Source organism: Saccopteryx leptura, chromosome 9, assembly GCF_036850995.1.
Source record: "Saccopteryx leptura isolate mSacLep1 chromosome 9, mSacLep1_pri_phased_curated, whole genome shotgun sequence".
Lineage (NCBI taxonomy): Eukaryota > Metazoa > Chordata > Mammalia > Chiroptera > Emballonuridae > Saccopteryx > Saccopteryx leptura.
In genome coordinates, this window is record NC_089511.1 from 69,129,977 (window position 1) to 69,153,081 (window position 23,105).

General features: G+C 43.6%; 1 protein-coding gene across 4 annotated transcripts in view; it reads left to right on the forward strand.

Moving 5' to 3' along the window:
- The window catches only part of MYPN (myopalladin), a 144,248-nt gene that overhangs the window by 88,198 nt on the left and 32,945 nt on the right, over nt 1-23,105 (forward strand). For all 4 annotated transcript variants that reach the window (XR_010746987.1, XR_010746985.1, XR_010746986.1 and 1 more), the window contains exons 9-12: nt 7,993-8,109; nt 8,512-8,884; nt 13,707-14,297; nt 14,664-14,802. Coding sequence is in view for 1 of the 4 variants with exons in the window: in XM_066348950.1 (XP_066205047.1) it covers nt 7,993-8,109; nt 8,512-8,884; nt 13,707-14,297; nt 14,664-14,802 (1,220 nt within the window). In the remaining 3 variants the exon portion in view is untranslated. The remainder of the gene's footprint in view (nt 1-7,992; nt 8,110-8,511; nt 8,885-13,706; nt 14,298-14,663; nt 14,803-23,105) is intronic.

Consider the following 23,105-nt stretch of genomic DNA (forward strand, 5'->3'; position numbering starts at 1 on the left):
AGGCTGAGACCTCTCCAAGGAGGGTGATAAAGTTAGAGTTCTGTTAATAAGGAGGAAGGAGGTTGTAGAGTTATTGAGCAGGTACTCAACACTGTCTGCCCTAGCCTCCTGGCCAGTTTTCCTAGAGGTTGCCCAACTAATTCAGTTCAGTTCTCATGAAAACTGAGATGCCAAGTTTCTAATACAACTAGGCTTTTATTAATTTTGCTTTTAATATCAGGTCTACTGGGTGACAACTGGAGGCTTAGGTGACTGTCTTAGTTATCTCTTCAGTAGCTGTCAAGGAATATCTAACTACAAGAATTTTAGGCTGTTAAGCATATGGTTTTATCTGGGAATCACTTTTGCAGTAACTCAAAAAGGGGCTCACGCTGTGTATTGGAGCAATCCATAAGAATTACCATAGTATTACAAAGAAAAAAAATGCATTTTACTCATCTTTTTCTCAGAATTTCAAGTTATTCTATCAGCTAAAAACTATTAGTTAAGCAAAATATTTATCATCCAGTTTTAAAATGTGGCCTTTCTTTAAAATTACCACACTGCAAAAGTTCCCCACAGAAATGAGAGACCTGGGTGTTAAAAATATTTTTATCCTTTAATTTCACACAAACATCTTTTTGCTTTAACTCAGTGTGGTTCTCAAACTTTTTGAAGTCAGGGCACATTTAAAATTCTACAAATAATTGTAGGCACACTATATACAAATTTCTGAGAAATATGTTATAATAATTAAGTCAAATATTAAAGAAAAAATATATGAAGTCCAAGCGTGCTTTTATGGTAATTAAACAAAATAAATACAACAAAATTAAGTTTATTCTGACATTAAAAAACATTTTTATGTTACATTTTTTGAATTATGCTTTTTAGAATTCGTAAAAGAGAGGGGTTAAAAAATTAAAAAACAACAAAAAAATTCTGTTTTTATATATAGATACATTCTTAGTAAGATTTAGTAAATTTGGCAGGTCCCAGCACAAATGTGTTAAGTTTTTTCATTCTTGTTTATGAGAAACATCAGCCTGATGTATCCTAGCGATTTCTTCTATGTTTGAGCATATATTTGAAAGGCAAATGTTCATTTCCTCATCAATACATTGAAGAATTTCTCTCTTTTTACTCTTAATTGTGTTAAGGGTAGAAAATCCTAATTCACATAAACAGGATGTTGAAATTGTAGTAAAATGTTCAAAGCTTTTTTAGATGTTGCCACATATTCTTCTTTTATAGAAATCCAAAAGGCTTCAAGAGACAATTCCTTATGTTTAATCATCAATTCACGATCAGTGGATATAGCTGCCAGTTCTTCTTCTGTTAATGTTAAACCAAAATCACTTGAAGCTTCCATGAATGGGTTTCTAATCCAATCATATTGTTCAGTGTTAAGTGATAGAAAATGCTATAAATTAAATTCTGCCCATCAGCCTTCAAGTCCTATTTTATTTACACTTCACTTCTGCTCACTTCCAGAATCAGATTCTTCAGTATCATGTTTCTTTTTGAGAAATCTATCCATATTATTTGGTTGTATTTATCTAAAAATAATATAATAATGTGCTAATAATAAATATAATAATGATGTGTTAACAAAAAGAGCAGTATTTCCATAATAAAATGGAAATATAGAGTAGCTATATTTATTTTTATATCTGGGCACATGCCACGAACCAGCACAGCTAGTAATTCTAGGTTCCCAAGTGGGAGCGGTGTGGAATTAAGAAAATACAGGGTTGGGAGGGCCCTGTAATTGCTGCTGGCAAGAACAAAGTGTGCCCAAAACCCGCATCTTGCTTTATTTATAGAGCAAAGTGGGCCATTAGCAAATCAATGAGATCTATGATCATGTTTCCAAGGCAACCCAAGAATTTTACCAAGTGCAGAAAACCCCCACCATATATATCATCTTAACTTTACACCAAAGGATATAGAAGAAACTTGCCTCCAGTCCTTCCGGGGACATGGGGCATAGTGTAAACAATCCAGCACCACAGCTTAACAGCCCTTTGCAACCAAATCAGGCAAGTGAAGTGGGGGGTTGGACAGACTGTCAGATTATAGCCAATTCCCCACACCTCTGTCCCCCAAAAATCTAAACTCCAAAAACTCTGTTGGTTTTTTGGTCCCCAACAGGCACATATTTCTCTGGAATACCATAGGGCGCACCTGGAAATCTTCTAAGGCACACCAGTGCGCCCTGGCACACACTTTGAGAACTACTGCTTTAACTCTTGATTTGTTTTTGTGACTTTTAAGTTTATTGTTCCTCAGTTCTATTTATGTCATCTGAACTGATGACATAAAAATAGAAGATAATTTGAGAATCCATAATTGTAAGAATGAGATGGCACTCAAACTCCAGGTGTGCAGGCTTTATTAGAGGAGAAAGACCTGCCAGGGAGCTTCTCTGAAAGAAGGGCCCCCAAAACAGACTGAGGTAAAACCTTATAGGGTTGGGGATAGCCTTGAGCAAGGGTGCACTGGTATGTTCGGCTTTCTGGAATACTCCTCTTTGGGGTGATTAACCAGCTTCCTGGAATTCCTTTGTCCCTAGGGTGATTGTCTGGTAATTAAGAGTGGGGTCAGGCAGCCAAGCGGAACAGCAAAAGGGCAGTTGTGATTCATATATCTATCATTTCTCAATTCTGTGGTATGATAAAAAAAGAAAATAAAAGAGGTGGGGGGAAGGAAAGGGTATGGGGTTCAGGAAGGAGGTTTGTCTGGGACCAGCCATATTCTGGAGCTACTTCCTGCTGTTATCCCTATTGGGGGCCTCCTTCATGAACCCCATTGGGGTAGTTGGAGTAGGGGTTGTAAAAGCATTTGATTGTAGGTAATCCTGGAGATTTCTCTCATTCGAGCCTGTAGGAACTTGATAAAGAAAGAAGCAAGCATTAAAATTAGGCACAGAATTAGGATTGGTCCTATAATTGGTGCTAGCATGGAGAACAAGAAGGTCTTCCACCATTGTTAAGAGTAGGGATCAGTACTGGCCTGGCCACTGCAGATTCATTCTTGAAGTTTTTGGAGACAGTTGACATTCTCCTTGACCAGGCCAGACTTGTTAATGTAGTAGCAACACTGTTCCTGTAAAAAGAGGCAAGTACCACCCTTCTCTGCTGTTAGTAGGTTTTGTAGGGCAACCTGAGCTAGAGAGGTCAGTTGTCTCTGGAGAGAGGCTAGAGAGGTGGCTGAATTATCAAGGGCCTGTTCTAGGTCTGCCTTTAGTTGGTTAGTAATCCATATACTATGACCTAAGCCAGCCCGCCTATTCCTATAGCCGCTATAGAGGTGGCAAGGGTAAGGCCAAGGAGGACTGGGAGGAAGGCAGCCCATTTATTCCTGCTTGTTCTCAGCTAGTTTGAAAATTCTTCCTCTCCATAATATGTTAGTTGTGGTGCAACTATTACTGGGACACAAGGGAGGGGGGAAGGAGTGTTTAAGGTTTTTAGAATGGTTCCATTGCACCAGAAATGAGTTCCGTTAGGGTTGGTTAGAGAAGGTTTGATTGGGATAGTCTTATTACATAATGGGGTAGGCCAATTGGTGTAGCAAATTGAGAGGGTCTTTTTGGAAGAGAGGAACTTCAGAGAGAGAAAAAGGGTTTTGAATTTTGGTGGTGTTGAGTGAATATGGTAAAGGAACTGCAGTGATGGGAGGCTTGTTTAAAAAGATATAGAGAAAGCAGTGAGGAGTGTTGTATACAGAAGTGAGGTTGAGAACTTGGATGCCCTGCTTGATAAGTCCTAGCCATGAGAAAGGTCAGGAGTAGGGGTGTATTTATAGGGTTTTAGATTTTTCTGTTTCGCGAAGGCAGGTTTCAGGGTTGGTGTGTAGGGTTAGGTAGATTTTTTCAATTTTCTGACTGGTGAAGGTCTGCATGTGGTTCTGTAAGAAACTAGTGGACAAATGTAAGAGGCAGGGTTCAAAAGTTAGAAAAATAAATAGGACAGTGAGTAGACCAATGAAAGGCAATAGTCAAGACACCCAGTTTGTGTAAAACCACTGATTCCATGTTTATGAATTCGCTGGGCTTCAGAGAGAGAGAGAGTAGGAATAAGACAAAGCAGTGGCCAGTTCCCTTACCCCCAGACCTACTTCTGTAGAGATTCCTAAAGCAATAATAAGAGAGATTACCTATACAGCTTGTTTGGTCCTTAGATTGACAGGTAGTGTATTGGGAATTGGAAGAAGTTTATGGGGTGGAATTAGGTTGATATTTGGAGTAAGATAGATTAGGGTACAGGTTTTTGTCTAATTAGTAGGGAGACATATATAGGTCTTATGCCATTTTTCTACTTTAGCAGCAGTGGGAGTTGTCAGGATCACGGTGTGTGGACCTGTCCACGTGAAAGTCAGTCCTTGGGTGATGTACTGCTGGAAGTGTCTCTTGGATAGTCTTTGAACAGTTTGCTGAGTAACCTGTAAATCCTGCAAGTACTTAGGGAAAGGGTGGTTACATTTCTATACTTTGCAGCTAGAGTTTAAGTCCTAGTGACCACTGCTTCTAGCTGGAATTAACAGCAGGTCCCAGCCTATAATAGGCATGAGGCATTGAGACAAGAGAAATAAAGGAGACACTATACATTAAATAAAGTAACAAACTCAGACTGTCAATACCCACAGTAGAGATCTTTGAGGGATAAATAAAACTCAGATATTCAGGCAAGGCATAGTAGATGGCCCTTGTGTTTACAAGAAATGAGATTAGCTTATCTGCTACTTGGAAGAAATACCTTAGGCTTGTGAACAATGTCCTTGGGTCTTCAGTGGCAATTCCTAGCATGCTGGGCAAGGTCAGGTCACAGGTAGCTGGAGCAGGGCTAGAAGAGACTGAACCCTCCCTCCATGGAGCAAGGGGGCAGCTTACCTTCTCATGTCCCTCTTCCACAGCACAGATGTGTCAACTGGTGGGGCCGGGAAGCCTCGCAGGCTTCAGTTCAATGACCTTTCTTTTCACTCTGGAGCAGGGCCCTGATGGAATCCTATGAAGCCCTTTAGGGTGCTGGAGCCTTTAAGAGCGTATGCCAAAAGATGGTATTTCCTGACTTCTTTTGGGTCTTATTTGCCTTTTCTGTTACTCACTTGGCCATTATAGACCTTAAAAGCCATGCTCAGAAGATCTCACTGAGGGACTTGACTAAGAGAGCAAAATTGGGAATCCAGTGTCTAAAGAAGCCTATTAGACCAAGGAAAGAAAGGATTTGATTTGTGGTGGTAGGTGATTGGAGACTGCAGAGGGTCTGAGTTCAACTTAAGGTGAGACCTCAGGTGGTGGGGGTTAAGGCGATGCCCAGATAGACTATGGACTAAGAGTGAAATTGAGCCTTAGCAGAGAAGACACGATATCCCTTTACAACAAGGAAGTTAAGAAGGGTGGTGGTGTGTCTCCTTGAGGCAGGCAGGGAGGGGCTGCAGAGGAGTAGGTTATCTACATATTGTAAGAGAGTACTAGTTTTGAGATTGCATGCTGCTAAATCCTGAGCTAGTGCCTGCCCAAACAGGTGTGGGCTGTTTTTGATCCCCTGGGGTAAGAGAGTCCACATAAGTTGCTGGGCTGCATTAGTGTCCGGGTCAGTCCAGATGAATGCAAACAGAAAGTAAGAGTCAGGATGTAGAGGGATGGTAAAGAAGGCATTCTTGAGGTCTAGGACCCTGAAGTGAGTGGTGTTTGAGGTAATGTGTGACAGTAACCTGTAGAGATTAGAGACTACTGGATGGAGGGGAACTACTGCCTCATTGATTAGGCATAAGTCTTGTACAAGGCAATAAGACCCTGAAGGTTTTTGAATAGGAAGGATGGGGGTATTTCAGGGAGAGTCCATGGGGATGAGTAAGCCTGGTTTAAGAGGTAATTATTGGTTTAAGGCCTTAGTAACAGACACAGTTACACATTAAACAAAGACTTCAGATACACATGAATTAAGAAATTTAAATGAGTGCGCTTTACTTGTTTCAATTAAAATTATACTAGAGGTGTTTTCTGACAAACAAAGAGACAAAACAGATTATTCACTCACACAGCTCAATAGACAATTTTGCTTTTTTAAGCTTTTCAAGGTGGCAGGGAGTTTTCAGCATAGAGGGGAGGAAGAGAGAAAGCAGATGGATGGACAGTGTGAGCAGCTGGATGGAAAAGAAGGAGGGTCAGAATCTGCAGGAGGAGGAGGAGGTTGAGGTATTAGTGGTGGCGCCATGTGGTTAGAGGAGTCAAAAAGATTTGGAGCTCTGGAAAGAGGGGAGAGGACGAGGGGGAGAAGGGCATAGCTGTAGCCTGTGATGAGGGGGGTTGGGGTGAGGAGAAGAAAGGCAGAGCCTGCATTTTGTAGGGAAGCAGGAGGAGTTTAAGAACATAGTGGAGAAGGGAGGGGCCCCCGGCCAGCAGGGGAGAAGAAAGAGAGACTGGTATTTGCAGGTGAATGAGAAAACAGGATCCTGCAAAAGGAGGGGGCTTTCTGGAGGGAAGAGACTCAAGCAGGAGAGATTTGCAGAGAGACCAGAGAGGGGTCCCGAGAGAGGGGTCCCCTGGGGGTCAGGCAGGAGGGAGAGAGAGTTGGGAGTCCGCAGAGAAGGAAAGATTAGGAGCGAAGGTTTTAGGTGAGATTTCTTTGGCCAAAAACGGCCTGCGTGTAGAACAGGAGGCACAGAAATTAAGGACAGGAGCGAAAGTAAAAGGAAGCCTGAACATAAAGGATTTCTGATGCCCTCCCCATCCGGTGGCAGAAATTGTCAAGATCTCTTAGGATATTGTAATCAAATGTCCCATTTTCAGGCCAATGGGAGTCATTGTCTAATTTGTATTGGGGCCATGCTGTGTTACAGAAGAAAATGAGTTTTTTTGGCTTAAGGTCAGAGAGGCCCAACTTAGTGAGGTTTTTTATGAGACATCCTCGAGGGGCCTGGTCAGAAGGCTTAGACTCTGAGGAGCCCATAGTGGAGACAGGTGAGCAAGAGGGCGCGTCCCCACCTTTTGTCACTGTCCCAAGAGGAGAAAATCTCCATTTGGGGAAGTCGTCCCTGATAGAGTTCATCACCACCTGTCAAGGAGTTCCAAGAGAGAGAGTAGAGAGGTTTAGCTAGGAGCTTAGTCTTTCGTGCAGTCTACTGAGACTGAAAGTCAAACCCCTCAAAACGTGAAGCATATCAGAGAAAACTGTCCAACCAGAGAAAATTTTGTGGAAAAGAGAAGCCGACCGGGGAAGGCAAAGGGAGAAACTCCTTACCTTTCTGATCTGGCAGGGGTTCAGGACAGGGTTAGACTGCCGGCCAATCAACCTACAATTACACGTCCAAACAGAATCAGGGAGTAAGCCCGGGACGAGCTGCCGCTGCTCATTGCTTCCCTGGTTGTAAGTTTGGACGACAAAGAGGGATCGTCCAGGCAGTTAGTACCCTGTCCCAGGTTTCAGCACCAAATGTTGGAATCTATGGGAGTTCGAAAAGACCAGAATAACAGGCTTTTCTTGAAAGGAAGAAAGGAACCCTGCTGGGCACTTCTCCCAGGGAGAAGAGCACCAGTTACAGACTATGAGCGAATTTTATAGCGTTTGGGAGAGCCTGAGGGGGTACTGAGTCAAAAGTTCTGGTATGTTCAGAATGCTCCTCCTTGGGGTGGCTTGCCAGCTTCTTGGAATTCCTCTGTCTCAGGGGTGATAGTCCAATAAGTAAGGGTGAGGTATGACAGATAAGCGGAATATCAAGAGGGCAGTTTGGAATTCCTGGTAAATTCACGTATCTATCAATAATATATAAAATTATATTTTCATAAAATTCTCTTGTCGATAGTCTGTCTACATAGAGTTATTTGTTCTACACACTTTGACTCATTTAGACTGCTAATCAATCAATTCAACCAGGTAATTGTTTGGACTACAAATTAATGTAATCATCTTCTTATATTGACTTTTATAGAATCATCATCTGATATCAGTAAATTCCATCATTTCATTTTCGTATCTAAGTCAGTAACTATTCTGTTTTCCTGGCGTTTAGAGGAGATTTGTACTTTGGTCATTGCTGAAGTATTTGCAGAAGACTCTGGGTGCTTCACATGCACTGCAAGTAACAAATATGGCACGGTGTCAAGCATTGCACAGCTTGATGTAAGAGGTGAGGACTCTTTACATGCCCGAACAATTTAGACTATGCCTTTGAATATGAGTATGAAGAGGTTATATTATCCTTCCTTACCGCTTTTCATATGAAGCTATGAACCACCACCACCACTGTTTTCCTATTGTTATCTGTTATACTCCCTAAGAAAATATTTTCTTGCTTTTATATAAAGTTCTAATATTCTTTCCAAAAACAGTACTTAAATTTCTAGTTTAGTTTTTTTTTTCCTGTATCCTCACCATTCTTTAATGCTCCAATATGTTCTCTGTTTTGGACAAGCATGTTCCCATTAACATAATCAGCTGGTTTCAACACATGCCCCAGCTTGTGGTTACAATCTGTTCTCTGTCTCATTGAGTAAGGCTAACAGCTCAGGTCCTGTTATTGTCATTTCAGTAAATGAAGACCTCAGAAATAATGGTTCTCTTCACTCAGCCAGCTCCACCACCAACCTGGCTGTCACTGAGCAGCAGCCTTCCACCCCCAACCCAGAGCCTCCCTCTGTGGAACAGCCTCCTAAACCCAAACTCGAAGGGGTTCTGGTGAACCACAACGAGCCCCGGTCCAGCTCGAGGATTGGGCTCCGTGTACACTTCAACCTGCCTGAAGATGACAAAGGAAGCAAAGCATCCTCTGAGGGCGGCATGGTAACCACCAACAAGACCAGGCCTGATTCTTTCCCAGAGAAATTTAATGGACAGGCAGCAAAAATCCCTGAGCCTTCCTCACCTGTCAAAGAGCCCCCTCCGGTCCTGGCCAAACCCAAACTGTAAGTAAAAATTAGGATGGATAACCAAGAGCGCCATTGCGCTTCCCTGAGTCTTCTCTTGATAAAAATGATGGAGTTGGAAAGGAAAATTTCAAAATGAGAAAATACACTAAAAAAAAACCATACATTCTTACATCAATCTAAGTGTACTATCACTATCATCCTTGCTATTAATATTCTTTCTCCAAGAAATTTTACAACTATACTAGCTCAAAAATATGTTTGTCTAATATAGAGGACGGCAGGTAAAGTGTTTCTATACTCCTCTTAAAAAAAACCCTCTTCTGTCTTTAGTGATCCCCATACAGTAGTCATTATAGAAAAGATATTTAGTATTTTTTAGATATTTCTTTTCTATGGCTAAATATGCTATAGTAACCACAGTACATTGTATATAAATATAATGGGATGAAAGAAGTCATGATTTTCAGACTCACCTTAGGAGACTGATATGGCCGTTGTCCTAAACCCTCTCTCTAGAGAGCCTCCATCAGAGACATGGAGACATGTTGCAATATTTAATGATTATCCACAGTAAAGCAAACACAGAACATGCTACTACTATTACAATCTGTTTGATCCACACATCAAAATGATAAAATTACTTTTATAATTTCATAAACCTTTAAATATCAACATTAAAATCTGCAGCATCAGCACTTCTATCATGCGATTCTTAGTGCTGATACAAGATGTTCGTTGCAAGCAGTTCATGTTGTTTAGTTTTATATTCTTCTCACTACCAGATAAAGAAAAATTCAGGGCACAAAATTAAATGTTACAAAATCTGCCTCTAGTAAACCATGTCTAGAATTGATCTGTCTGTCTCCTCAAAGTTCTACTAACCCCAGGAAATAGGAATCCACTTAAAGTAAAAAGAGGGGGTGAAGATATTGTAGGGATCTATGAAGGAATGGGAAACAAAACATAGCCAGGCCCTGCCCCAAGAAGACAAACTAGAATTGGGAGCTGGGATCACATGGCCAGTCCAGCCTCTGTCCACTGCTCACTGTCTGTCTTCTTGAGTACCTCTTCGATTCCTCTTTGCACACCCACTCCACTCTTCTCTCTTTGAAGATTTATGAATTCATGCTGGCCCATCATGGCATGTCCCATTCTTCACCACAATTTGTGTTAAGTTTCATTACTAGCTATCATTCTCAACAGCTCGATTCCAAATACCAACTGGTCCAGCCTGGTATTTGGAGAGGACTTATGTTTGGAGGGAAAAAGAATCAAATGGGGCCCTGGCTGGTTGGCTCAGTGGTAGAGCATCGGCCTGGCGTGCGAGAGTCCCGGGTTCGATTCCCAGCCAGGGCACACAGAAGAAGCGCCCATCTGCTTCTCCACCCCTCCCCCTCTCCTTCCTCTCTGTCTCTCTCTTCCCCTCCCGCAGCCAAGGCTCCATTGGGGCAAAGATGGCCCGGGCGCTGAGGATGGCTCCATGGCCTCTGCCTCAGGGGTTAGAATGCCTCTGGTTGCAACAGAGCGATGCCCAGATGGGCAGAGCATCGCCCCCTGGTGGGCATGCCAGGTGGATCCTGGTTGGGCGCATGCAGGAGTCTGTCTGACTGCCTCCCTGTTTCCAGCTTCGGAAAAATGAAAAAAAAAAAAAAGAATCAAATGGATTACAGAACTGTGTGTGGGGCGACGGGGAACAGTTCTCAAAGAAGGGAGTTGTGGGAATAAGGAGCCCACAACAATCTTCGTGGTAATTGCCTTCTCTATAGGGCCTCCTCTTACCCCGGGACTGTTTAGGGGCTACTAGGTATGTTAGTTAGGATAGGTTTAGCTTCACGTTGCAGAAAACTCAAATTAACAATGGGTTAAATGTAAGGGCTTATTTTTTCTCTCAAATAAAGGAATGAGATGAGCAGTCTGGGGCTGTTTTGATAGCTTCGTAGTCATTAAGAACCGAGTTTCCTATCTTTCTGTTCCGCTGCCTTTAGCACTGGCAACTTCTCCAGGTCCCCTCCTGGTCCGAGATGATGATCTAGCCCACATATCTGCATTTCAAGAATCAGGAAGAGCAAATGGGAGAAAGTTACAATGTCAGACTCCTTTCTTTTTTCTTTTTAAAGCCTTCTTCAGAGGTGGATTTAAGGGCTGGCACACCAGGTGCACACCCTGGGCCCCGGCTTCTGAAAAGCCCTGCAAAACCCCAACTTTACACTTTTTTCTAAAGTAAGAGGCCCAATATTTTCTTCCGCAACCTGGGCCTCAACCGACCTTAATCTGCCTCTGGCCTTCTTAGGTTTTACCCAAATCTTCTGCTTATATCTCATTGGTCAGAACTTAATCACATTATACTACCTTCAAAAAAGGCTGGGAAGTGTAGTCTTTAGCTGCACATGTTGCCTCCATGAATAAAGTCGAGTACATATATATGTTTGTAATAATATAAGCACGTGTGCATGCTCACACGCACACACACATGCAACCTTGGATCCACATGCCTACAACCTTGTCTTAACTGGTTTTAACCTCATTGGTTTTAATCTTTTAGGTTTTGCATGAAAATATTATGACTCTGAATAATCTTCTCAAAGATAAAATTTTCTGCTTGTTCCTTCATCTTGCCATTTATATGAACAATAAGATATAATTTTTAGAAATCTTAAAAGAGCAACAGAAAGGGAAGCTGTAACTTTTAAACAATGTTACCATCAGAGCCATAATTCTGACTTAAAATTTTCAACCTGAATATCAAGTAATCCCGATCAGTGATTCTTCATCCTGGCTACTCTCTAGAATAAAATGTGGAGCTTTTAAAAAAATGTTTATTCCGCGGTAGAGCCTCGGCCTAGCGTGCGGAGGACCAGGGTTCGATTCCCGGCCAGGGCACACAGGAGAAGTGCCCATTTGCTTCTCCACCCCTCCGCCGCGCTTTCCTCTCTGTCTCTCTCTTCCCCTCCCGCAGCCAAGGCTCCATTGGAGCAAAGATGGCCCGGGCGCTGGGGATGGCTCTGTGGCCTCTGCCTCAGGCGCTAGAGTGGCTCTGGTCGCAACATGGCGACGCCCAGGATGGGCAGAGCATCGCCCCCTGGTGGGCAGAGCGTCGCCCCATGGTGGGCGTGCCGGGTGGATCCCGGTCGGGCGCATGCGGGAGTGTATCTGACTGTCTCTCCCTGTTTCCAGCTTCAGAAAAATGAAAAAAAAAAAATGTTTATTCCTTCACTTCCAATTGAATGGGACCATCTGCACAGATTATTTTAATGTACAGCCAGGTTGGAAACTACTGGTCTGGAGTTGGACAACAGAGTCACAACCTTTTATCAGCCCACCTTACCCTATCTCATACCCCTCCACCCCTAGGAACAAACAATTTTTTTTTAAGTGAGAGGAGAGGAGATAGTGACACAGACTCCCTCATGCTCCCCAACCAGGACCCACCTGGCAACCCCCACCTGGGGCTGATGCTCAAATCAATCAAGCTATCCTCAGTGCCTAAGGCCAACACTTGGACCAACTGAGCTATTGTCAGCACCTGGGGCCAACAATCAAACCAATCAAGCCACTGACTGAGAGAGGGAAAGGAAGAGAAAAGGAATAGGGAGGGGGAAAGAAGCAGATGGTCACTTCTCTTGTGTGCCCTGACCAGGAATCAAACCTGGGATGTCCATACACTGGGCAGATGCTCTATCCAGTGAGCCAACCGGCCAAGGCCATGCTTAACATTTAAAATGAGTAAAATGTCTGACAAAAATAAGAATGTCCTGAGAAAGCCTAGACTTTGGGACAAGTGTTTCTTTAGAGCAGTGGTTCAAGGTCCTAGATGCATGCAAGAATCATCTAGAGCCTCGCTACTTGCAGCATTGGCATCACCTGGAAGCTTGATAAAATGCCAAGTCTCAGGCCCCACTAGACCTGAGTCAGAAGCTCTAGGGGTGGGGCCCAGAAATCTGTGTTTAGCTAAAGCCTCCAGAGAAGTCTGAGGCTCACTAAAGTTTAAGAACCACTGACAGAGTCAGTGAGAGGGATAGATAGGGACAGACGGTCAGGAACGGAGAGAGATGAGAAGCATCAATCATCAGTTTTTCATTGCAACACCTTAGTTGTTCATTGATTGCTTTCTCATATGTGCCTTGACCGTGGGGCTACAGCAGACCGAGTAACCCCTTAGGTCCAAGCTGGTGAGCTCTGCTCAAACCAGATGAGCCCGCGCTCAAGCTGGAGACCTTGGGGTCTCGAACCTGGGTCCTCCGCATCCCAGTCCAACGCTCTATCCATTGCGCCACCACCTGGTCAGGCACCACTGACCCATATTTTAAAAGATAATACTAACTGTGCCTGAATCCTTCCCAGGCCAATTGATGCAGTGGTGCCTAAATCAATAAGGGTTGTTTGTCTTTTATGCTCTCCAGGTGATTCTGGTGTGCAGCCGCCAGGTCACACTGCTAAAACCACAGCTAAGACTTGCTGATGGCAGAGAGATGTTTACTCAGAATTAGTTATCCTAATCAGTGATGTGCTGGCAAACGTTTAACAATAGAGAGGCAGGGAAACCCTGATTGTAGCATTTGCAAATTTACTCCCACCATGGCTATTTCGAGCTAAAGAGAAGTCGTTGAACTGGCACTGGGGACAAGATGTGCAGTCTGCTCCCCAGAGCCAGCCAGAGTTGGCTCCAGCACACACTGCCCAAAATAGTCGTTGCCAAAATTGCTTTCAGAAATACTTGATACAGTAGCTGATTTCTGGCAACTCTGGTTGCCTGTTCTTAATCAACGTAAAGTTATAAACAGCCTGTCTGCGTTTTCTGAAAAATGGTGCAGATGGTGACAATGTCCCTTCTCTCTCCCCGCTCTTGTTTTTTGTGCAGCGACTCCAGTCAGCTCCAACAGCTTCACAACCAAGTCTTACTGGAACAACAGCAGTTGCAAAACCCATCTCCTTCATCTCCTAAGGAGTTTCCTTTCAACATGAGTGTTTTAAACTCTACTGCTCCCCCAGCAGTGACAACGTCCAGCAAGCATGTGAAGACCCCCTCATCACAAACATTCAGCTTGGCCCGGCCAAAGCACTTCTTCCCCTCCACGAATACCACCGCGGCAGCCATGTCCCCGTCCAGCTCTCCGGTGTTCACCCTGAGCAGCACTCCTCAACCCATGCAGAGGACTGTGAGCAAAGAAAGCCTCTTAGTTTCTCACCCCTTTGTGCAAACCAAATCTCTAGGAGGAGTTTCCGTCCAAAATGAGCCACCCACTCCAGGTCCAGCAGAACCAGCACAACTGCCACTCACATTTTCCATCTCCAGTGGAAACCAGTTTCAGCCCCGCTGTGTGTCCCCAAGTCCTGTCTCTCCCACCAGCCGGATTCAGAATCCAGTGGCTTTCCTCAGCTCCGTTCTGCCTTCCCTCCCTGCCATCCCACCCACCAATGCCATGGGGCTGCCTAAAAGTGCACCATCTACGTAAGTGTCACTGAGGAGTTTTGATGAAAAAGATGTAAGTTCAGAGAACACATTCATAAAATACCTTGGTCTGGGACAGAAATCTCATTTAGTGGATTCCTGAATAATCCTGTCTTTTAGACACAAAATGGATATTGAACACCTTAGGACAAAGGGCATGATTACATTAAATAAGTTTTAGTAATTAAAACACCTCTACAAATACAGATTCTTTGTGTAGTGCTCAAATTTTGCACACAAGATGCCTTCTGTAAGTCCTTAATGACTCCTGGTGTCTGGTCGCCGGTTCAACCACTCTGATTTCTAGGCCTTTCTACACTGACCAGTGCTTTTCATAGGTGTGTCAGGTGTGAATTTATTTTACAGGCCATCCCAGGGACTAATGAAGAAAACCACAAAGTCTCCCCAGCCAGTGAATGATGATTATATTCGTGAAACCAAGAATGCAGTGATCTTAGACTTGGGGAAAAAAATGAATTTCAATGATGTCAGATCAAACCAGCAGGTAAGATTGTTGTGTTCAGATGGTTTATTGGAATTTCATTGTAAGGAAAATAGTTTTGCTAAATTCAGTCCTTCTTTAGATGCTCAGGTCATCTGAGCTCGGTGAGGTTGTCACTGCGCTCCTGGGAGGTAGAGCACAGATTAACCAAGGGTCATGTAGTAAACTCCATCCACATGGATCAAAAATTTTTGGTTACCCCTGTAGCCTGCTCAATTTACCTGTTTATGAGTGTTTACCTAAAACAGAATATGTTAGAGAAGAAGAGAAACTAAACAGTTTGTTGTCTATTCTAATCCTCAGCTCAATTTTGACAGACAGCATCACATCTTCGAGATATTTCAATATCTGAGCCTTGAAATGATCTAAACTTTAAGGAACTGGGTTCCAAGATGTCCTTTATCAAACTCCTTCAATCTAATGTGCTTGGAGGTCTGTTCACCATTTCCTCTCGATCTTTACATTAGGTAAAACATGTGAAATAGCCATTAGGCCATATCCTGTAGTTCAAGCTATACAAATTCTTGCTTACTAGTAAGTGTTAATGCGGAGAAAGAGTAAAGCCACATGTGAGCATCAAAAACGAAAGATAGTCTGAGTGTTTTCTTGTGTCATTTCTTTTTGTATTTATAAGGTAGTTTTTTTTAAATTCAGGTTTAGATTTTAATAACCTAACTCGATGTATTTGCCAAGGTGGGAACTGATAAAATCTACTTTGAAATATAAAATTTCAAAGGGAAGACAGGTAAAATTTCAATCAAAACTATATGCCAGGCCCTGGCCGATTGGCTCAATGGTAGAGCGTTGGCCTGGCGTGCAGAAGTCCCAGGTTCGATTCCCGGCCAGAGCACACAGGAGAGGCGCCCATCTGCTTCTCCACCCCTCCCCCTCTCCTTCCTCTCTGTCTCTCTCTTTCCCTCCCGCAGCCAAGGCTCCATTGGAGCAAGGATGGCCCAGGCGCTGGGGATGGCTCCTTGGCCTCTGCCCCAGGTGCTAGAGTGGCTCTGGTCGTGGCAGAGCGATGCCCCGGAGGGGCAGAGCATCGCCCCCTGGTGGGCATGCCGGGTGGATCCCGGTCGGGCACATGCGGGAGTCTGTCTGACTGTCTCTCCCCGTTTCTAGCTTCGGAAAAATACAAAAAAAAAAAACACACAAAAAAAGCAACTATATGCCAAATATTGTGGAATTTTTTATATAAGTGTTGGAAAGAAGGCTAGAAATAAGGCTCCAGCTCTCCCTGACCATATGCTATTCTCCTTACTGCTTCTGTCTCTTATTTCCAGTGGAACCATAGATGTACGATATTTTACCATTGTGTTATATGTTGGGCAATTTTTTTTTTTTTTCATTTTTCTGAAGCTGGAAACAGGGAGAGACAGTCAGACAGACTCCCGCATGCGCCCGACTGGGATCCACCTGGCACGCCCACCAGGGGGCGACGCTCTGCCCACCAGGGGGCGATGCTCTGCCCATCCTGGGCGTCGCCAAATTGCGACCAGAGCCACTCTAGCGCCTGAGGCAGAGGCCACAGAGCCATCCCCAGCGCCCGGGCCATCTTTGCTCCAATGGAGCCTTGGCTGCGGGAGGGGAAGAGAGAGACAGAGAGGAAAGCGTGGCGGAGGGGTGGAGAAGCAAATGGGCGCTTCTCCTATGTGCCCTGGCCGGGAATCGAACCCGGGTCCTCCACATGCTAGGCCGACGCTCTACCGCTGAGCCAACCGGCCAGGGCCTGTTGGGCAATTTTTACTGAGTAGATTCTTTTTAAAATGTGCTGCATATTACCTTTATAAAATTGACTTTAAATTATTGAAATGAGGCAGATTATTTAAGCTTCCCATAACATATATTTCTGGGAGAACAATATCAAGACAACCATTATTCTCTTCCATCTTCTAGATAGAGAAACTGAGGCACAGTTGTCAGACTGTCAGTGGTGGAACTACAAGTAGAGCCCTAATCTGCACGACACTTTCACGTTTTCCCCAAAACTCTGCTGCCTTTTCCAGTTTTATGACAACACTTACCTTTAAGCCCCATAAATGTTGCTCCATCTAACGCAGATTTGTTTTCCTATAAAATTGTCATCTATTTGTGGTTGTTAATCCTCTAATGTGTTATTGAGAGGGAGTGATTAGAACCCTGTAAGAATGATACCAGGTCAGCACACGAGCTGTTTGGTTAGTCTATAGGTAGACACATGTTAATCCATTGCCCAATTCAGGAGAAAGTAGAGGTTTCCTCTTCATTATCTGAAGTGTGAACACATGTAAATATGAACAGAAGTTGAGTGCCAAAAGCCCAGTAAGAACTCTTTATTAAACCTGCATGGTGAATTAACTTCAGGGCCAATAACAGGGACTAAGAGCAGTCTCAGAAATATGGCCCTGGCCGGTTGGCTCAGCGGTAGAGCGTCGGCCTGGCGTGCGGGGGACCCGGGTTCGATTCCCATCCAGGGCACATAGGAGAAGCGCCCATTTGCTTCTCCACCCCCCCCCTTTCTCTCTGTCTCTCTCTTCCCCTCCCGCAGCCAAGGCTCCATTGGAGTAAAGATGGCCCAGGCGCTGGGGATGGCTCCTTGGCCTCTGCCCCAGGCGCTAGAGTGGCTCTGGTCGTGGCAGAGCGACCCCCCGGAGGGGCAGAGCATTGCCCCTGGTGGGCAGAGCATCGCCCCTGGTGGGCGTGCCGGGTGGATCCCGGTCGGGCGCATGCGGGAGTCTGTCTGACTGTCTCTCCCCATTTCCAGCTTCAGAAAAATACAAAAAAAAAAAAAAAAAGAAATATCTCAGTGCTCTCCATCTGACTATCTGTGACATGTGTCAGTGTTCTTCAGAGAATTATTATGGTAGATTAGTCTTAGACTGTCTTCTATCCTTGAAAGCCAACCCACATAAATTCAATTCAGAAAACTAAGGAGCTGTACAAGATGGAATGAATGCTTGCACTGGGTTGGTAGATGTTGATTCTGAGGAAGTATTGAGGAATCAAATAATGACCATATTATAATATTGTTTGTTCATTGCTGCCTTGGAAAGTGATAGTGAAAATGTCATGAAGAACTGCCTAAAATGCACTTTGGCCCATTAGTAAAGTTAAGAAGAAGAAAATTTGCTTAGAAAAATAAAGAACAATAATAAAGAAACACTGAGTATTGGTAGCCATTTATACCTGCAGTACTGGGACACAAATGAAATGAAGGAATCCAAATGATCTGTTTTCTCACTCTCATAGTAGCCTACACATCCGAGGGGAAAGCAAGTGACTTCTTTTGAAGAGTATGCATTTGTTTCGGGGGTTTTGCTTTGAAAACGTTTAGATCCAGAAGGCTGGACTCATTTGCCCTATTTGATTCCTAAGCAAATTAAGTTACTCCTAGTAACTGCCTTAGGAGATGTGTGTTGTCTAGCATTACTACGTTATGTATGTATGTTCTTGAACAATGACTTTTATTATTTTTGTGTGTGTGTGACAGAGACAGAGAGAGGGACAGATAGGGACAGACAGACAGTAAGGGGAAAAAAATGAGAAGCATCAATTCTTTGTTGCAGAATCTTAGTTGTTCGTTGATTGCTTTCTTATATGTGCCTTGACTGGGGGGCTACAGCAGAGTGTGTGACCCCTTGCTCAAGCCAGCAACCTTAGGCTCAAGCCAGCGACCTTGGGATTCAATTCAGTGACCTTTGGGCTCTGGCCAGCAACCATGGGGTCATATCTATGATCCCACGCTCAAGCCAGAGACCCCACACTCAAGCTGGGTGAGCCCATGCTCAAGCTGGCAAACTTGGGGTTTCAAACCTGGGTTCTTTGTGTCCCAGACCGATGCTCTATCCACTATGCCACTGCCTGGTCAGGCAATGAATATTGATTATAAATAATTTCCTCCTTAGAACTCAAACTTCTAAATTATATTTTTAGAAAGTGCTATATCTACCACTTTTATTTGTTTGTTGTACTATTCCAGCATTTATCCTCTAACTTGTTTTTGTTGTTGTTTTCTAGCAAGGTAGGGGGACAGACAGGGACAGATGGGGACTGACAGACTGGAAGGAAGAGAGATGAGAAACATCAATTCTTCATTGTGGCACTTTAGTTGTTCATTGATTGTTTTCTCATATGTGCCTTGACTGGAAGGGGAGGCTCCAATAGAGGCAGTGACCCCTTGCTCAAGCCAGCAACCTTGGGCTCAAGCCAGTGACCATGGAATCATGTGTATCATCCCACCCACGCTCAAGCCATTGACCCCATGCTGAAGCTGGTGAGCCCACGCTTAAGCCAGCAACCTTGGGGTTTTAAACTTGGGTCATCAGTGTCACAGGCCGATGCTCTATCCACTGCACAACCACCTGGTCAGGCTATCCTCTAACTTGTTTTATATAACATTCCTAATCATCAATTAATATTTGCTTGTTGATTCTTAGAACTTTATGTAACACAAAGTTGTCATCAGATATTCATACTTATTCAAATATTCATATTTATCCATTCAGATATTCATATTTATTAAAACGTTAAGCTTCCTAAGCTGACAACAAATTTTTTTGGGGGGTTGGGGATAAGCGAAGGGAGAGGTGCCCAAATTTCAAGATCATTGAAAAGGCTGCATCATTTCTTATTCTGAATTTATTATTCACCACCAATGGATCCTCACTGAACATCAGGTGAACTTAAATGGTTTAAATTAGCAAGGTGAATCTGAGAGTCAAAGAAACCCAGGATCACAAAATGTAATGGAGGCTTCATGACCAATGATTCTAATTCAGACATGACTTAGCAGATGTTATGAACCCAGTAAACATTTATTGACAGTTAATTTCTAAATCTATGCACACATACAAATATTTAATGTCTCATTTCAACTTTCCTCCTTGACCTCATTTCTCTTGAAACCTTCCCATTTCTTTATTCTGCTCTTCCCTCCCTTTTTAAAAAATGAATGCTCCTTTAAAACTGTCTGCAGTTCCCAGATACTGCTCTGTATGACGGGGAAAAAAAGTAGCTAATTCTTGCTCTGCCTTTTGTTCCTCTTCTTCTCTAAGCAGCTTAGTCATTCCCTCTATTTAAATCTTACCTCTTTCATCTCTTACTATAAATTCTTTATTAAAATCCTCTTTTGTCAGCAGTCTTGCCATCCATTCCTTTTCTAATAAAAATTCCACATAGTCATCAGCCTTAAGTTGCCCACCTTGGGCATGTAGGACACACTGCAGTGAAGTGTCCCAATGTCATCTGCCATGGCCCCACCCATGACACACCAATTGCAAGCTCCCTGAGAGCTGGGATTGTGGGGTATCTTGTTCATTGTTGTAGCCCTGTTATGTCTGTCACAGAGTAGGTGCTCAAGAAATATTTGCTGAATTTACACATAACGATGAGATTTACATTCATTTCAGATAGAATAATGAAACTCTTTACAAGTAGAAAATTTTAAGTTTGTCACGTATCTATAGAAATTATCTCACTTGACTATATAGATTCTGATTATACACAATTGTGGATAGCTACTTGCTATGATAGCAATCTATTTTAATCAACTGATTAAAAAGATGAAAACTTTTTAAAAAAACACTGAAATTACACACAGCAATACAAAAAGCTGAAATTAAGCAAAACTAATATTGACTAAATATTTAAGTATAAAATAAATCAGTGTATATTTTAGTAATTATTTATTCTTAAGGGGAAAAATGGATTTGAAGTATTTTTACACAACCTCTTTGAAGGCAGAGTCTATGCTTTATAGAATGTTGTATTCCCAGTATCTATCATAGTATTTAGCACATAGTAGGTGCTTAATAAGAATTTGGCAGAAGGGATAAGAAATAGGTTATGAAGTCTGATTATTTCTATTGAATGTAGCATGTAATTTTTTTTTTTTTTTCCATTTTTCTGAAGCTGGAAACAGGGAGAGACAGTCAGACAGACTCCCGCATGCGCCCGACCGGGATCCACCCGGCACGCCCACCATGGGGCGATGCTCTGCCCACCAGGGGGCGATGCTCTGCCCATCCTGGGCGTCGCCATGTTGCGACCAGAGCCACTCTAGCGCCTGGGGCAGAGGCCACAGAGCCATACCCAGTGCCCGGGCCATCTTTGCTCCAATGGAGCCTTGGCTGCGGGAGGGGAAGAGAGAGACAGAGAGGAAGGTGCGGCGGAGGGGTGGAGAAGCAAATGGACGCTTCTCCTATGTGCCCTGGCCGGGAATCGAACCCGGGTCCTCCGCACGCTAGGCCGACGCTCTACCGCTGAGCCAACCGGCCAGGGCCTAGCATGTAATTATTAGATAAAAAGAAAAAGAAGGCATCCTTTATGTATGTCAACCTCCAAGTTTGTATAGGAATCTTTTATCATATGTCCATACTGTGGATCTCCCTGAAACAACAACAATAATACTGTATTTCCCCATGTATAAGATGCACTTTTTTTGAAAATTTTGGGGTCTAAAAGCTGGGTGGCCGGACCAGGTGGTGGTGCAGTGGATAGAGCATCGGACTGGGATGCAGAGGACCCAGGTTCGAGACCCCGAGGTCACCAGCTTGAGTGCGGGCTCATCTGGTTTGAGCAAAAAGCCCACTAGCTTGAACCCAAGGTCGCTGGCTCGAGCAAGGAGGTACTCGGACTGCTGAAGGCCCACAGTCAAGGCACATATGAGAAAGCAATCAATGAACAACTAAAAACTCGCAAAGAAAAACTGATAATTGATGTTTCTCATCTCTCTCCGTCCCTGTCTGTCTGTCCCTGTCTATCCCTCTCTCTGACTCACTCTCTGTCTCTGTAAAAAAAAAAAAAACACAAAAAAAAACCTGGGTGCATTTTATACAGTGGTTGTCGATTTTTTTTTTTACTTGCATTTCCCACTCTTTCACGCTTGTTTTTGCGCTCATTGTTGAAGACAGTGACTTATTATCAGACACAAATGAGGACAAGCTAATGGATGGGAGCTTTTGTTGGGTTTTTAAATTAATTTTAATGGGGTAACATTGATAAATCAGGGTACATATGTTCAGAGAAAACATTTCCAGGTTATTTTGACATTTGATTATGCTGCATTCCATCACCCAAAGTCCAATTGTCTTCCGTCACCTACTAACTGGTTTTCTTTGTGCCTCTCCCCTCCCCCAACCCCCTCCCTCTTCTCCCTCCACCCCGTAACCCCCACACTCTTGTCCATGTCTCTGAGTCTCATTTTTATGTCCCACCTATGTATGGAATCATATAGTTCTTAGTTTTTTCTGATTTACTTATGTCTCTCAGTATAATGTTATCAAGGTCCATCCATGTTGTTGTAAATGATCCAATGTCATCATTTCTTATGGCTGAGTAGTATTCCATAGTATATATGTACCAAAGCTTTTTAATCCACTCGTCCACTGACCGACACTTGGGCTGTTTCCATATCTACACTATTGTGAACAGTGCTCCCATAAACATGGGGGTGCATTTCTTCTTTTCAAATAGTGCTATGGTGTTCTTGGGGTATATTCCTAAAAGTGGTATAGCTGGGTCAAAAGGCAGTTCGATTTTTAATTTTTTGAGGAATCTCCATACTGTTTTCCATAGTGGCTGCACCAGTCTGCGTTCCCACCAGCAGTACAGGAGGGTTCCCTTTTCTCCACATCCTCGCCAGCACTTATTCTGTGTTGTTTTGTTGATGAGCGCCATTCTGATTGGTGTGAGATGATATCTCATTGTGGTTTTAATTTGCATTTCTCTAATGATTAATGATGTTGAGCATTTTTTCATATGCCTATTGGCCATCTGTATGTCCTTTTTTTTTTTCTGAAGCTGGAAACGGGGAGGCAGTCAGACAGACTCCCACATGCACCTGACCGGGATCCACTGCGCACGCCCACCAGGGGGCGGTGCTCTGCCCATCTGGGGCGTCGCTCTGTTGCGACCAGAGCCAGTCTAGCGCCTGAGGCAGAGGCTATAGAGCCATCCCCAGCGCCCGGGCCATCTTTGCTCCAGTGGAACCTTGGCTGTGGGAGGGGAAGAGAGACACAGAGAGGAAGGAGAGGGGGAGGGGTGGAGAAGCAGATGGGCGCTTCTCCTGTGTGCCCTGGCCGAGAATCGAACCCGGGACTTCCACACACCAGACCAACGCTCTACCACTGAGCCAATCGGCCAGGGCCTCTGTATGTCCTCTTTGAAGAAGTGTCTATTCATTTCTTGGGCCCATTTTTTTGATTGGATTGTTTGTCTTCCTGGTATTGAGTTTTACAAGTTCTTTATAAATTTTGGTTATTAACCCCTTATTGGACGTATTGTAAAATATATTCTCCCATTGTGTAGTTTGTCTTTTATTCTGTTCT